The sequence below is a fragment of the Xenopus laevis genome, chromosome 3L (assembly GCF_017654675.1).
Source record: "Xenopus laevis strain J_2021 chromosome 3L, Xenopus_laevis_v10.1, whole genome shotgun sequence".
NCBI lineage: Eukaryota > Metazoa > Chordata > Amphibia > Anura > Pipidae > Xenopus > Xenopus laevis.
The window spans coordinates 78,182,592-78,200,418 of NC_054375.1; the positions used below are offsets into that span (position 1 = coordinate 78,182,592).

At 37.4% G+C, this 17,827-nt stretch overlaps 1 protein-coding gene across 1 annotated transcript; it reads left to right on the top strand.

The window, feature by feature from the left end:
- Window positions 1-14,607: 14,607 nt before the first annotated feature.
- szl.L (sizzled L homeolog) lies at window positions 14,608-17,054 on the top strand. The gene is given in 4 exon segments (NM_001088521.1): window positions 14,608-14,883; window positions 15,080-15,249; window positions 15,683-15,775; window positions 16,480-17,054. Coding segments are annotated over 4 exon segments (843 nt in total). The 5' UTR covers window position 14,608; the 3' UTR covers window positions 16,785-17,054.
- Window positions 17,055-17,827: the final 773 nt, after the last annotated feature.

Sequence of the window (17,827 nt, forward strand, 5' to 3'; positions counted from 1 at the left end):
AGAATGCTGAATACAGCCCCCCTGTCCTCAGTTACTTATCTGCTCTGCTGCATCGGCTACTGGTATTACAAAAACTGCAAAGGGTATTGCTTTCATTTTCATGACAGATTAAAAGAATTTTCTATATGCATATGATTTAGGTTATCCTTTTCTCAATATAGACAACATCTGTAAATCTGTATACAGTTAACAGTCAGCCATCATGAGTTTGCACTGTTTCTACCGACTTTTTTTTATCTATTGTACAATACAACAATGAGCCAGCTAATTAGTACAGCACAGCAGGCTTGGATATATTAGGATAATGTTCCAATAAGACTTTGTATACATTACGGAGTAAAAAAACAGTTTGTAACTACAGCATACTTCAATCAGTCAGAAAAAAAGAGGTTTCTGCATTGCCCATCCAAAGACGATGTTCTCCTCACTACTAAAGGTTTTCTGCATCACTGGCACTATGCAGAAATGATGGTTTGAGTTTAGGAAAGAATGGATCAGAGAGTCAACCCCATGAAAGCTGTGGTATAGACCTCTACAAAGCCATAGATTTTTCCATAATGTCAAGCTGAATAAATACTATGACAAAAAGTCAGTGGCGTAACTAGATGTTATTGGGTCCCACAGTAAATTCAATTAAAGGCCACAAAATGTTGGTAAGTTGTCCTACTTAGAATGATTTGCCAAATTGTTTAACAGTAAACTGAAGTAGCCAAAATGGCTAAATTTCCTTTTCCTTCATATGGAAACACTCCAGTTCCTAAAGTAATGTAATGAGGGATGAAGTCAACTGCTTCATAGCAGTCCATTATCCACAGTTGCAGCACAGTAGTGAGTGGCTGACTTCCGGGTTCCTTTGGAGCTTAATGCAGTGAATGAGGTGAGTGTCGAAGCCAGTCAGGGACAAATTTGGGGGTCATTGATTATTTATTCTCCCTGGAACCACAAGAAGTTAAATGTTCTGACAGGAGCCATGGTATGAACTAACACACATGCTGGACCACAGAGGCCTTAGCTTAAAACTGCTGAAAACCACTACCTTAAGGCCACTGCCACCTGAATTACCCAACATATTCTATGTGGAGTAAGCTAAATACTGTAGCTGAGATGAGCAAGCTATAAGAAGCAGACATAACAATGGCTTAGGAGGCTGAAAAGTAGTATTAGGTGAACCCACACGGTGTCATTACTGATGTTCCAGAAAGGTTCACTTTAATAGTCAGTAAACTGAGGTACAACTGTGCCTGCTATAACTCATTTAGCCTATGACAACCACTGAACTATGGACAGAAACCTATATTGGAAAATCATTGTTACACTAGGACTTTCCTCCCTGCATTGTGCAAGTGTTGCTGAAGAAATGTAGCAGTTAGAATCATGTGTCTATAGAACTGTAAATTAATTAACTAGATTTCATTTCAGATTACTTTGATTTATCCAACAGGCACGGCATAATATAGAAATTGGCATGCCACATATTAATGTACACACAAGTAGACAGCAGTAAGATTGCTATTAAATTGGCACCCATGGTATAAACTACTGCACAGATATGGACTAGCAGTCAAATATTGTAAAAGATCTGTCAGTTCTGAGCACACAAGTTAAGAATTCAAATTTGCGATTACTTGGATTCATTGTGTGGTGAGTGCTACATCAAACACATGGATACATGTAAGTGCTGTCTGCTACCAGTTCTGCTGCTGAATAAACTAGCCTATAGCCTAACAAGTATATTACCTTTCTACCCATGCTTTTTAGATAAATTGTTCACAGTCACCAAGTCCCACCTCAAAATAATTGGCTTTACTAAGACACAACGCAGGGGCGTAACTACAGAGGAAGGAGACCCTGCAGCTGCAGGGGAGCCCAGGAGGTATAGGGGCTGATGAGGCCCTAATTTATTAGCAATTTCAACATATATTGGTAAAAAAAGTACAAATTCTGGATATGTTGGGGCCCTAAAATTAAATTGCTGTGGGGCCCAGTAACACCTAGTTATGCCAATGACACTACGTGTATTTTAGCAGAGGTAGTTCTCAGTATTGTCTATGTATGGTATGGTATTTTGCAGCCACAAAAAGTAGCTGCTACTAGCAGCTCCATGTGTCTTCGCACTTACACACATCAGTGTTATGCAGTATTATTAACTATTAATGGACATTAAAGGAATTGTTCAGTATAAAAATAAAAACAGGGTAAATAAATAGGCTGTGCAAAATAAAAATGTTTTCTAATATAGTTAGTTAGCCAAAAATGTAATGTATAAAGGCTGGAGTGACTGGATGTCTAACATAACAGCCAGTACACTACTTCTTGCTTTTCAGCTCTCTTGGTTTCCAATGACTAGTTACCCTGGTGACCAAGTAGTAACCCATTAGTGACTTGAAGGGGGGGGCACATGGACCATAACTGTTGCTTTTGAATCTGAGCTGAATGCTGAGGATCATTTACAAACTAACTGAACAGTTATTTCCCATGTGGTCCCCCTTCAAGTCGCTGACTAACTCAGAGTTAGAGAGCTGAAAAGCAGGAAGTAGTGTTCTGTTCTGTTAGACATCCATTCACTCCAGCCTTTATACATGACATTTTTGCCAAACTAACTATATTAGAAACATTTTTTTTATCAAGCACAGCCTATTTACCCAGTTTTTATTTTTACACTGAACTGTTCCTTTAATGGACTTTCCAAGAAAACTTCTCCAAAAGAAATCGGAACCAGACATTGACTTTTAATAATTCACTGCCCCCGGGAGACTACTGTCTTTACTTACAATAATGATATATAATTTATGCTAACTACTATTAAAGATAACATTGAGCTAATAGTCAAGATAGGTAGGAGCTTCAGGCATTCACCTGAGCATGCAGCCCAGACAGTGCACGTAGACTTCCCTGTAGCAGCCACAGGCCAGACATAATGGTCAGACCCACAAGTGCTTTGTCTTATCACATTAATCAAAAGCCGACTACTAAACACAGACAAAGGGTCACTAGAAGCAGACAAGATGTTTGTGTTTTTTAATGGTTGACAAACAATTGTTATGTACCTGACATTTACTTTCAAATGAAAGAATCAATCTAAAGATCTAAGTACTTAAGAACTACTTTTACTTAACAGGGACATGTTAAATCCCCTACTTCACTTTCTTTCCTGATGTGCAGAGATCTAGGGAACAATTTTATGAGAAATAAAACTCTATACGCTCTTTTCGACTGATTATTAAGTTGATGTACCTGGGCAATGGCATATACCACAATCTTAGGTATTTGGCTTCTTTTCCTGACTAAATACGTGCTGCCAAATGCTCAAAATCTCTTTCCATTGATCTCTATGTGTATTGTTTGAAAGGACCAGCTCATGTCGATTCTTACAGATGTCAATGGAGGGCAGTTTTGAGAATTTTTAAGTTACATTTCTATGGAAGAAAAATTATGGTGAACAAAATGCCACCCCTGCCATTACCATTTTAACAACAGTTTTGTTTTTTCTAACGTTCTGTTAAACAAAATGAAGGCATAACCAGTAAAATATATCCATTTGTGGTTAGTGATTTGATGCCACATGTTTTCTTGAAACTTGCTAAAAAAATAATATTCCCTTACAAAAATATAATAATATTAGAATTATGGCCAACTACATCAAAGTCATGCTTTGTCAGGTCAGTTTAACACTGACTTGAATTTGATTTATTCATGATTAAATGTACTATTAATTAGAAGCTAGAAGGCTCAATTATTAAAGCAGCACTGTGTGCACAATTTGGAAATACAAAGCAATGTTTTTCTTATGTACACTGCAGTATTTTTCCAAGAATTCCAGTGTCACATATTAAATTGTGGGCAAGTTACGGAGCAGTTTTCATACTGCTTTTGTATGTAAATTGATACACTTTCAATGCTAGTGATGGCATTAGTGCAAGATTTGCTGGACACAAGACAGCTGCATTTGTTGGGGCAGCCTCTTTAGGCAGTGGTTCATTCCAGGGTTTCCTTTGCATTTCTGTGCCCCGTAATTTGCAGTTTTCACAAAATTACATGCAATTCATGTACAAACCCTTCTTTATCCATTTTAAGGCTTTCCACTTGTTCTACTAAACAGGCCCTTAAATTCTACGTTGGACATTACTTTACTAAAAGGCAACCTCCACTAACCACAAAATATTAATAGAACGATGAGTAATAAAAAGCAATAACAGTGAAATTGTAGCCTTACAGAGCACTTGTTTTTTAGATGTTGGGGTCAATGACTCCCATTTGAAAGTTGGAATGAGTCAGAGGTAGAAGGTAAATAACCCAAAAACTATACAAAATAAAAAATGAAGACCAATTGAAAAGTTGCTTAGAATTAGCCATTCTATAGCATACTTAAAGTTAACGTGAAGTTAAATGTGGAGATAATCCAAGAATGAGCAATAAAACACCAGTTGTTATAAATGCTATGAGGAAAACTGCCTCTCTAAGGTTAGAACTCCCATATGGACACCAAAAAGATCAACTGATCAGTTAGTGCAGTTCTATTAGCTGGATTTCTAGACAGAAATGGAAAAAAATACCGGCCTATATATTATCTTTTACCCTATTAATAACATTGGGATCAACCATCATTTTTATGTGGGACATAGACACATAACATATGGCATTGTTGTCCACCCTAGACCTACTAAGGTCAATGACATCATGGCAATTTTTGGCATTTGTTTTTTAGATAATGTGTGAATAGGCTTGCTATTAAATACACCTAAAGACCATGGAGAGGATAACAGCCTTCTAATGCAGACCCACTAGACCCAGCAGCTTATTGTTCTATATCTGAAGACAAGGTGATATTTAGTAATTGCTCTGCTAGATATCAGCCTGATTGCAAATGAATTCTGCATCTGACTCTGAATTTGCTCTATTCCTGGTGGGTCTGCTGAGGAATCCCACGTGATGTGATTGTAGTCTCGGAAGCCAAATGATTGGATTAATCAGATTTGGCTACCATTTGGCAAGGGCCATCTTACTATGTTTTTGTGCAAGAGCAGATCATTGAACCTGCTGCTTTTTGCTATTTTTTCCTACTATTTAGCAATAATGAAAAAGGGGCGTTGACATGCATTACTTTCCCTGAAAGCAATGGCTAGCTATCTAACTAGCTATCACCAGAAAATCTATAACACATAAGATTTTTATCCTTATTAATACTTTAATACTGTATTAACTGTGTGCTTGTTGCTTTAAAAATATGTCCACTGTAATAGATTATGTGGTTCAAAGGAAAGCTGAAATCCAACCACCCCTTGAAGTAATGTGCAAGACATAACAGACATGAGCCCTCCACTGTCTCCTATTTCTTAAAATCAGTCCGATCATAGCTGCTGACCATTGTAAAACAACATTTACAAAATCCTGGTGGATTGCCTCTGGCTAATCCCTCTCTATCTGCACTAGTGTAGCCAGAGAAGCTGGGTGAGTAGTCTCCAGTGGTCCACAAACAAGACAAGACAAAGTAGCCTTAGGCAGATATACTAATTCCCCATGCTATCTGTCTGGAAGTCAAAATTAAATTCATTGCTGAATTAGCCATTTTCTCTAGAATACCATTACTACTGTATCGTATTAGATATTTTCAAAATTTGGAGCTATTTGGCATAGTAAAAATAACCAAAACATTATTAATATAAAAGGGTACATATCCCTATCAATTAGTTCTCCTGTTTCCTGCTTTAGGGATCAGAACCCTCCACCAGTGTATCACCAAACAAAAAGGCTCTTCCCATGACAAACACGATGAACGTAATCCCCCTATGTTTACAACATGGTGCCACTATTAATATGTTGTGAGGACAACACAGTTAGGAGTGCCGGAGAGAGGGGTTGCTTAGTCGAATATCTTCATATTAGACCTTTTCTTTTGTAGAATAATTATGCTAGCCCACAACATTATTATTATAACCAAAATTGTCTTCCTGGCTTCATACAGAGCCTGTATTTTGGCTTTTCCTAAAGTAATAAATAAATGTTGTTTTAACAACCCAAGAGATAGCTAAAGTTAGTACCAATTCATATTTTATTAGCTCTTAATTCTACGATTTAATTTTTTTTATTTTTGTATATATAATTGCTTTAATTGAGCACCAATCAATGCTATAGACTATTGCAACTAGTGCAAATTATTATTGAATTAAACATAAACAGCAAACACAACAGATTTTGCCCATAAAATTATTTTGCGCAAAGCAAAAATACCTCCTTCTGTCTATTAATACACTGGCAGCTTACACTAGTTGTATAGGGTGGTACGGAGTGGTTCCTGATGGTAGACAAAACACTGTATATGTAGCTTAAGAAGACATACAGATTTTGTGAGAACAGTCACTTGTGTGTTTTACTCACCATTTCTGGTGCACCTTGCTGGAAGAAAATTCCCAGAATTTTCTAGTTCACATTTTACATAATAAAGTATGTTGTTCCACATAATTCAGTGGAGTTGGTTGATTGCATTTATAGTTCACAGAAATGTAAACCATCTGGGAAGTAAAAGCTCTATGTACTAGATCATATTGGTCTGTTAGAAGTTTCCCAAGCCTGTGCAGACTTTTATCGTGTGTCAGACTATGGGCAGTGTTTACAAAACACGGGCCCTATTCAAGTGGGTAGTTGCCTATTTGATGTTAAAAGCGTATAAAGGACAGAATGTCTACAAGCTGCAATAGACCACACCCAAATGACACAAATAATAAATAGTGTCTAGTAAATCTGTGTGTTAGGTTTTCAGGGTATAAATATAGTCAGACTGCAAGAAAACCTTTTTTGTCAGAAAGGCACCAAAAAGAATACATGAGAGGGGATTCAGGATGTCAGGGAATAAAGATTACCTTTACAGTTTACCATTTCAGAATGAGACATTCTATTGCACTGAATATTTGGCTTTTTGTGAAAGCATCAATTTTAGTATAGTATATTATAGTTAATCCGGTCATAGGACACCTTTCTGCTTTAACATATACAATATTAAAAAAAATAAGTAATAAGCTTGATGTTACTTAGTCCTTTCTTCCTTCTGTCCCGAATCAAGCACTGATGTGCCTATTGGAGCTGGGGAACCCTAGAGATATCACTACCGCTGCATTGTGGGTAAAAACAAGGCTGACTGCACTCAGAATTATAACTTTACTCACTAAACTTGCTGACACAAATGGGCAGTGTAGTCTGTCACTCCAGAAAATACTAGCCAATGTGTGTCATGTGTGGGAAGGGTCAGCTAGGAGCCAATGGGAAGCTACAGATTGCCACTCCTACCTTGGGTGCTGAAGCTCCATGGCCAAGCTCTTGTGTGCTGCACACCTCAACCACCATACATGAAAAGCTAAATAAATATTTACCAACTGGTTCCGTGCCTATAAATTACAATAATTTGGCAACTATAATCCAATATTGTGCAGCCATTGCCAGATATACAACTTGTTCTTCAGATTCACACTTTTAATATGAATGTTGCCAACTAATTAACCAAACCAGAAATTGCTGAAGTGATGCAATTAATATTGCTGTATCTCTTTAGCTTGCCGGAATATTAGCATAAAGATTGATTTTAAGCAGATAAATGCCACTTTCAAATATTTCCACTATGGCAATTATTTAGCTCAAGCCAGCATATGGACAGTGGACATCACATGCAAACTGAAATCAGACTTGCATATCCATTGCTGTTTCCATCCATCTAAAAGCCGTCTTTGCATTTCATTACACACTAGGAGAAATTAAGCGGCATCATTATTGTGTTTGCTTTTCCTTAATAGAAAACGGAAAGAATTTGAAAAAGACTTTAAATCCTGGCACACTGCAGGTGTATGCTTCTCTCTGTTCCTAAAACGGTTTATTACAAAGCTTTTGTATACGAGGATTTTAAAGAAAAATCTCTATTACCTTCATATACTCACAACATAAAGCTTATTATAAAAACCCACATACACTAAATACACAATTAAGGTATACAATGCAATACATTTTATACAACGCAACAAATTCCAAACAATATTACACACACAGCATCCACACACAAAAAAATACTTGGAATATACCCAAAGTTGCCTACATCTTATGATGATTGTTTGTTTGTGTTACAGAAGAAGAATTTCCAAAATTAATTGCCCAAAAGAGAATAATAGGTTGTCTGATAATCTCCCTCTGACACAGCCCATGTTGTGGCTAACTTTACTTCCCTACCTGCAAACATTAAAGTGTGTTGTAAACACTATTGCTCAACCATAATTTACTAAAATGTAGCTGATGGACATATCGTTATGTGTCACAGAAATTCACCAAACACATAAACATGACCACACTGGCCTGTATGAATGTTTATGAATGGTTAAGAATGTGAACAAGTACTTTCTAATTGCTACTACAGCAGTAACAATGGGCAATGTTATATGTACCCTGTGCTCCAGATATATCAGAATGAGGATCAAAGAGGAAAGCAACTACAGCTGATGATAGCATAGGAGGATGAAAAAAAATGTTAAAGGGTACATTTCTGTTAAATACATGCAGATGTGAAATGAGGATTAAAAAAATATATAATATGACTATTAAACAGCAACATGACACAACTCATCATAATACAGGCAATTAATATGTTCGTGACTGCAGCAGAGGTGTAAAATGTACAATGCCTGTTAGTAAAACTATATTTACATTAATTTCTGGGTTTATTCAAATTTGAATGATACCCTTAAAGGAGAACTAAACCCTAAAAATTAATATGGCTAAAATGCCATATTTTATATAATGAACTTATTGTACCAGCCTAAAGGTTCAGCTTCTCAATAGCAGCAATGATCCAGGACTGCAAACTTATCACAGGGGGTCACCATCTTGGAAAGTGTCTGTGACACTCACATGCTTAGTGGGCTCTGAGCAGCTGTTGAGAAGCTAAGATTAGGGGACGTCACAAATTATCAAGATGATTATTAAATTCTGATGCTAGTTGCACTGGTTTATGTGCTGCCATATAGTAATTATCGGTATTAATTACTAATCAGCCTTATATTGTGACATTTATATTCTGTGTACTGTATATTGTGAGTGGGTCCCTAAACTCAGTAACTGACAGCAGCACACAGCACGTTGCAGTGAATCAGCAGAAAAGAAAATGGGGAGCTACTGGGGCATCTTTGGGGACAACATTTGTACAACATTTCTAGCTACTTCTTTAGTTAAGTTTTAGTTTTAACACAGACCAGATTAGTCAAACAAATGTTTTTTTCTGCACCACAGTGCTGCATGATTTAAAGGAAAACTATACCCGCCAAACAATGTAGGTCTCTATAAAAAGATATTGCATAAAACAGCTCATATGTAAAATCCTGCTTCATGTAAATAAATCATTTTCATAATAATATACTTTTCTAGTAGTATGTGCCATTGGGTAATCATAAATAGAAAATTGCCATTTTAAAAAATAAGGGCCGCCCCCTAGGGATCGTAGGATTCACTGTACTCACAAACACACCACATAAACCATACATGTTAGGTCACATGAGCCCATTAACAGACAGAGTTGTGTCTTTTGCTTCCACACTTCTTCCTGTTACAGTTAGAGTTGAAGTATTTCTGGTCAGGTGATCTCTAAGGCAGCACAGAGAGCATCACGAAATGGTGGCTCAAGGCAAGAGATGTAAAAGGGCAATATTTACTTAAATATATATTCCAGTTTGGTAAGATTCTTTAATATGCCACTTAATATGAAATGAACTATCTGTTGCTTAAGTGTTCATTTTGAGGGTATAGTTTTCCTTTAATAGGTGCACAAGGTATCTTCATAAGAAAGACCAAGCAGTGGTTGATAACAGGCTGCTGAGTAATGCAGCACTAGTCAAAGATACAGTTTTGTCCAATAAATATAATCATCAAAACAGCAAGTTCAAATAGAAAACCTGGAACAGCTAATGGAATCATCCCTTTGCTCTTATACTACAAATAAACCCCAAACCTTCCAAAAAGAGCAGTCTTGTTGTTTTAATTTTAGAGCGATAAAGGATTAGCGTGACATGGATATAAGATGTATATGAAATATACATAGATACATATTCACATTGAAAAGTTACTTTTATGTACCTTTCTATTACCAATATATTCTCTGTTATTAAAGCACCAACATAAGTCCTAAAATTACCTCGAAAATATATTTTCCAGCACATCCAATCAAAAATTAATGCTGGAGAAAGGAAGTAACCTGACACAATAATGAGGACTCCTTTTTTATCAGACCTCCAAAAAGAAACGCAGTGCAGCATTTAAAAATTAAAAATTGTAAGAAAATAAAGTTAGTCTTTAGCTGGCCATAGATGTTGAGATTTTTAAAAGATCAGATCCTGATCGTGAGACCACGATCTTCTCAGAACGATCGTACGATCGTACGAATCTACCATCAACTAAAAAGACCAATTTACCAGGAAAACAAAGGGGAGCTGCCTGCTTGGCCCTGCAAACATAGAGAGATTGCACTGGGACCGACAAAGATTTTTTGACCTGGCCGATCAATTTCCCGACAGATGTCGGCCGAAAAATCGTAAGATGTACGATCGTTCGAATACCACTAACCGCACGATAATTTTGAAGGATTGGTCGGGCTTCCCTAAAATCGGTCGTTCGGCAAGAAGAATCGTCGCGTCTATGGGGACCTTAGTCGAGTTCACTCCTGCCGATCCTGCTTCAGTCTCTCAGCTGTGGTTTTGTTATATATGTGTAAGAAAAGGATCAGCGCCTCTGGCAATGGAGAAAACAAACAACAGAGAAATACAAAGTATATAGTGTAGTATTTCCAATATTCAAATTGTGCACAGAGTGCTGAAATGGGGAAATAGTGCTATAGCTGATTACTTCTCCTTTAAATTCAGATTGAACCATCCAAAAGGATATCAAGTGCGCTTCCCCTTTAAACAGCCTTTAAATTCTCTTTATCGTGCACATGTGATTATTACAGGTACTTCCACCAAGACCGAGTGGAATGCCTACTTACGAGAGAGTAGTATTAAACTTGCATAAAATTTTATCTGTGCTGCGTTGTTCTCCTTCTCTGACACTCTGTGGGTATCCCCATATAAAACAGGAAATATAAAGTGTAATCTGTTTTATTAAAACTTAAAAGATATAAAAAATGTTAATGAAAAAAATTGTGATCTCAAAATTTTTTTATATTTTTTAAGTTTTAATAAAACGGATTACACTATATATTTCCTGTTTTATATGGGGATACCCACGAAGTGTCAGAGGAGGAGAACAACGCAGCACAGATAACATTATATGCAAGTTTAATACTACTCTCTCGTAATTAGACATTTCACTCGGTCTTGATGGAAGTACATATAATAATCACATGTGCACGATGAAGAGGATTTAAAGGCTATTTAAAGGGAAGCGCACTTGATATTCGTTTGGATTGTTCAATCTAAATTTAAAGGAGAAGTAATCAGCTATCGCACTATTTCCCCATTTCGGAAATATTACACTATATACTTTGTATTTCTCTGCAGTGCAGCATTTATTTTAGTATTTAGTAGTAGTATTTAGGTGGTGGGTGGATTGTGAGCCTTATATTCAAACTTATAAATTCTTATGTTGAGGTCACATGCCAATTTAGTTGCATGCAACTGCTCCTGTTAGGACTGTAGGTCCCCCAGTACTGAGCAAGGTGATATGTTTCTTCATAAAGAAGACTTTGATGTATAATCCAATTTACAAGTGAGAAGGCATCGCCCCCATCAGAGGAACACAGTGTGAACCCATGCATTGCCTGCTGAACTTGACAATGAAGTGTTAATGGATAAGTGGTTATCAATACAGCTAATTGCCCTGTTGCTTGTCTCCTCCTAAATGAGCCCAGGAGACAGGCATCTTTCTTGTCTGCTGTCATTACAGGTGTCAAAAGAGCAGCAGTGAGAAGGGATTTTATTGCTCCATCACTCGAGTCATATTAATTTCAGGTCATTTTGACCATATCAAGCTGGGTTACTAATATAAAGAGAAAAGACATTTCTGTTAAATGCATGCCTTGCAGGTTACATAGCACATACTTTAGTCTAAAGGTATACTAAAACTATAATAAAATTGTAGTTTGTACCTTATAAGCAACAAATCAATAACAATCTCTGCAATATACTGCTAGCGTGATGTTTATTACAAATGAATACTACTAAACTGAATTATGTGATTTGGGCTTTTACACAGCTGTGTCTTCTTCATGATTCTTTTCTTAATAATCAGTTATTGATCACCATTCAACAATATTACTGAATAATAATGTAATGATGTGCCTGATATACCAAAAATGAGCTGCCTGCGAGTTTCAGCCAGAATGCTGTGATAGAAGGCAAAGAACATGTGCATATAAGCATGCCAAAACTCAACAGTTTCTGTGTCATACTATCTCCTCATTTGCACTGATGATGGGTTAGAAGAAACATTTTAGTATCCTTTAACTTGAAGCAACATAATCTGAAAGAAATCCAATTCCATTCAGCCTAAGGACTGTGCACACACAGGTGTATATCTTATAAAACTCTGATGGTATCTAATGAAACACAGCTAACATGGGCCTCCAAAGAATGCAACATACCATTTCTCAAAAGTGTCCTGGTTGGGAAGGTATGGAAATCACACAAGCCAATGGGTATCATTAGACTTACAGATCTGGGACTTATGCCAGCACTTTTCAACTTTTTCCATATAGAGGGCTACTTGTACATAACATGTTTGTGAGCCAGATCTTGTCATACAAAAAAAGCAGTGGAGTATTTTGGAATAATTCGTAGATACTGTAAAATCTTTTGTTTGGATGGCCGCAAGAAAAATATAGGCCTTTAGCTGAATGGCCTTGATATAAAAAGTACACCATACAAATAGATTCAGGTTTGATAATTTAAAACAATTGCTTGCACACAGAAATTAGTGCATTTCTTGAATAAATCCCTTTGTGTGTATGTGTGTGTGAGAGAGAGAGAGACAGAGAGAGGGAGGGAGTGTGCGCATGCAGAACGACAAAAAACAAAACACTCTTTTCCACTAGAGACCACTACAAATGTACATTTGAGGTCCCAATTCCTTAGAAAATATTGGTTATATATTGGCTGTACCTCACTCCACCCCTGATGCTTGCTAGTTCTGCCATCTTTTTGGAAAACATACTGGCCTTTCCATAGTATCTTGACAGCGCTATATAAATAAATGATGATGATGATGATATTTTTATCTTTCTTACTTATCAACAGTTGTCATGGGTGTGTGTGTAATTTTACACTATGCCTTCTTTATAAAAACAGCACTACAAATTTGTGCACATTTTTTTTTACAGTGGATCAGTTGTTGACATGCATGGTGATGAACACACATGCATTATATAGTGAATAAAGTACCCCCTCTTGTAAAATATAAGGATATTATAAGTTACCGAGGAGTTTCATGACCATATAAAAACACGAGGCCGAAGGCCGAGTGTTTTTATACAGGTCATGGAACTCCGAGGTAACTTCTAATATCCTCATATTTTACAACTGGGGGTACTTTATTTATTATAATACACAAATTTCAATGAGTCATGTGACAGAAATGACATCAGAACTCACCGTTTATAACTGATGACATCAGAACTCACCGTTTATAAGGATATAATTTACAGGATATTCATGGCTTTTGTGTATTATATCTTATATAATACACAAAAGCTGTGAATATCTTGTAAATTATATCCTTATAAACAGTGAGTTCTGATGTCATCTGTTATAAATGGTGAGTTCTGATGTCATTAGTTGTAAACGGTGAGTTGTAGGTCCTTGTCCTGGAAATCATGCGTAAATAAGTGCAGGTGGGTGACAGGTGTCTGGATACTCTTTCCCTACAATACAGACACCATTGGGCAGTTTTGAAAATACATTTTTGCTTGACCACATACTATACCTCACATTTTGCAGGGAAGAGGTTTGTTTTTTTGGGTAAATGGGTAATGTGTAAGTTAAGCGAGAGGCCGATGGGCACCAGCAGGATAATTGCAGCTGCCTGATGCCTCTATTAATTAGGGAGGGCTCCAGACATAAAACTGAGCTGCTGCTTGGAGCTGATTCCCTGATAATACCTGGACACCTAGAGAAAGTGCAGCTGATCCAGTGGGAAATGGACAGGGAGACATGGGGCAATTAGCAATCACAAAACATTTTCAGTCAGTCAGTCAGATATTTTGTGTCAGATCAGCAGTGGCAATACCACAATGCAGTCTGCCCAGTGGACCCAGGAGACAGCCTGTCTGCCCATGTACATTTCTCCACATGTTACACTCCATTTACATAACAACACTCCAATTTGTCCCTTTTTAATATCCAAGTGTCCCACATACAGCATACAGCCTGCCGTCCGTAACTAATGAAATCTCCTATGTAAATTCACCTTTCAAGGAGAGTCTGCCGTGCCTGTGTCTCCACCTCTTCACTTATCACAACAATCGCCTGAATGGGCAGTGAGCTGAGCCCGGCCTGTCTCTCCGCTGTCTTGATAAGCGACAGATAATGAGGGGCCTCCTGTATATAAGGCGCTTCCCGGCCACACTGGCAGTAGCTCAGCACTTGCTGCAAACATGACTGGAGTCTTCCTGCTCCTCTGCGCCTCCATGCTGGCCGCCGCCGCCTTTGACATTGGATTATCCACCAAGTGCGTTCCCATTCCCAAAGAGATGGCCATGTGCAATGACGTCGGCTACTCGGAGATGCGGTTGCCAAACCTGTTGGGACACACTAACATGGCAGAAGTCGTGCCCAAGTCAGCAGAGTGGCAGAACCTCCTACAGACCGGCTGCCACCCCTATGCCAGGACCTTCCTATGCTCCCTATTCGCCCCAGTCTGCCTGGACACGTAAGTACATTGTGCACTACGGGGGTCGGTTGTGGGCAGGCCTAGTGGTACCGCGGGGGTGGGTGCAGGAGACATTCAGCCTAAAGTAAAGTGTGTGACAGGGTGCTGCTGTATGGGACATGGCTTCATAGACACGGGGTAACAATGCAATCCTAATAGGATTATTAATAACAAGCAAAATGTTTATTTCCTCCAGGTTCATCCAGCCCTGCCGCAGCATGTGTGTTGCTGTAAGAAACAGTTGTGCTCCAGTTCTGGCATGTCATGGGCACTCCTGGCCTGAGAGCTTAGACTGTGACAGGTTCCCAGCTGGGGAAGACATGTGTCTGGACACTCTCAGCAAAGAGTATCAGTATGCCTATAAAGGTAAGCACCACTAACTTATGTCATTGTCCATATTAGTCTGATCATAGCATAACACAGCTCTACAATGTAACTTCAGTGTTGCTAGAGATTAGGTATCCCCCATACCTTAGGGCTGCATTATGAAATATATATTGCATGGAGGTGTTATTTTACTTTAATATGGTTAGTGATTCATCACTTAGTAGTCTGCACAGCTTTTTTTTTTTTAATATTCTGCTAAGTCTTTACTATTTATATATATATATATATATATATATATATATATAAATAATATTGTTCCATTGGAAAGGGCATATTGTAACACATAGTTAAAGGCTACCTTATTACAGTCATTGTTTGGCCTGCTGAGATATGCTGGAAATATTTATATAACATTGCTATCTTTTACATGTATATGCTTTCACTAAAAACATTTTTATTTTAATTCATCTAGAACTGCCAAAGCCAAGCTGCCAGGGCTGCCCACTTATTGAAGAATTCTTTTCACACAAGACAGTCTTGGAAGCTTTTTGTGACAATAACTTTGGTGAGTATTCTATTTTTCTTTTCTAACAATACAGGGATACAGGTCCGGACTGGCAATCTGTGGGGTCTGGCAAATGGGCTGCTATAAGGTGCCATGGAAAGTCAGTATTTAGTGGGCTGGTGGGGGCTGATTGGGCCTCTGTGTACCTAAAATGCCAGGGCCCATTTTAATTCTCAGTCCGGATCTGCAGGGATACTCACTTTTTTATCCTTCAGGTCAAACAAAAAGTAAAAAAAAAAAGCTATATATATGCATTTTTTTTCTTGGGAGGGGGTGGGCGCATCTAGACAGTAGCCTGACTCTTTATAAACAAATCAGCTAAGGATTCTTTTCAATGCATTTTACTGGCATCAATTCCTTCAGGTCTAGTACAGATCTTAAAAAGCCTATAGAGGAAATCTGTTCCAATGCACTGTAGTTCATCTAGAGTTGAGCAAGAGGACTAGGTTTGCTTTCATAGATGTCTAAGAATCCCTGACAGACATTTTTATCAGTTTTCTCTTCTATTAGTATCTAGTAGCAGCATGTAGAATCTAAAGTGATATTGTCCCTGTAAACATTGTGCAACCAATATTCAATAACCTCTGTGGAAATATGTTAGACTATTGTATCTGTGATAATAATGTTTGTTAAAGCCTTTAATTATGGAAAGCATAGGATATTAAGATTCATTAATTAATCTGCTGTCACCTTTTTCCCCTAAGCTGTTAAAGTGAAATTGGCAAAGAAGAAAACAACTTCAGGACTTCATGAATATGAGACCGAAGGCCCAGTTGAGTTCATTAAACAAGGTCTGCTCCTTCCATATGACACACGTACCATGATTGAACAGTGGCTGCTGATTAATGAGAATTGTGCTCAGAAGCTGATACGGAACAGACCCACAGTGTATGTTATTGCTGGTGACATCCATCATGGAAAGGTTAAAGTCAACAGGGTTTTCCACTGGCAGAAAAAGGACTCTCAGCTGACACTTGCCACAAGGAGGTGGAGACACCATAAATGTTAATACAGTTCTTGTACTTCACTGTATGTAAATACACAAGGCACTCTTTTTTAAAAGGACTATAAATATATATATATATATATATATATATATATATATATATATATATATATATATAGTAAAACATAAAGACTTATTATAACAGCTGGATTGAGCGCATCCCATTACCATGCTGAAGAGGAAATACTATAAAATTGCAGCAATTATATGAACATTGTATAAACTGAGCAAATATTATATGTATAAAGTGAGAAAATAGTAAATATTTATAACAGACAGACTTTTTTGTTTTCTGTTTATGGCAGTTTGCCTTAAAAATCCAAGTACAAACTAATACTTATATCTTTTTAACAGAGCATTTGAAAAAATGATTACTATTTTAATATGATGTTCCGCCACAACCCCACCACAATGGTTTATATGGAAATACATATAACAATGTTTGCAGTGGTGACCTTACATTTTTACATTTACATTATAAACTTGTGATTAAACAGTTCTGTTAAAGTAGACAATTTGGGTTCAACCCCAGTAAATGGGGCAAATAATCAAACACACCCTCACTATAAAATGCTATCCGATGTATGGAACTGTTCTTTTATCAACCGTCCTGCTTTAAATCCATGACAGAAATTAAGTGTCCCACATCTCACCCTACAGACCTTCATGTTAGTATTCTATGGATATCTAAGACAGCCCCAGAGTTTTTGGGAAGCTGTGTTTTTCCCTGTCAACTATATCTATATATATCTATATATACAGTATAGATATATATACACCAATAGTTTCCAAACCAGCACTCCCTTTAGTGAAAAAACGTAATAATAAAAATTAAGTTTTTTCACTAAAGGGAGTGCGGAGTGCTGGTTTGGAAACTATTGGTGTATGCAAAAATTACCGTGCACCCCTCCCTATCCTAGTCTGGCACAGGTCCCCATGGTTACATTCCCTGCTAACCTCTGCCAGCAATTTGCTATACCTATAAGCTTTGTGGCAAAGTGTTTTCTCCTGATGGATAGTTATAAAAAAAAAAAAAAAAAAAGAGA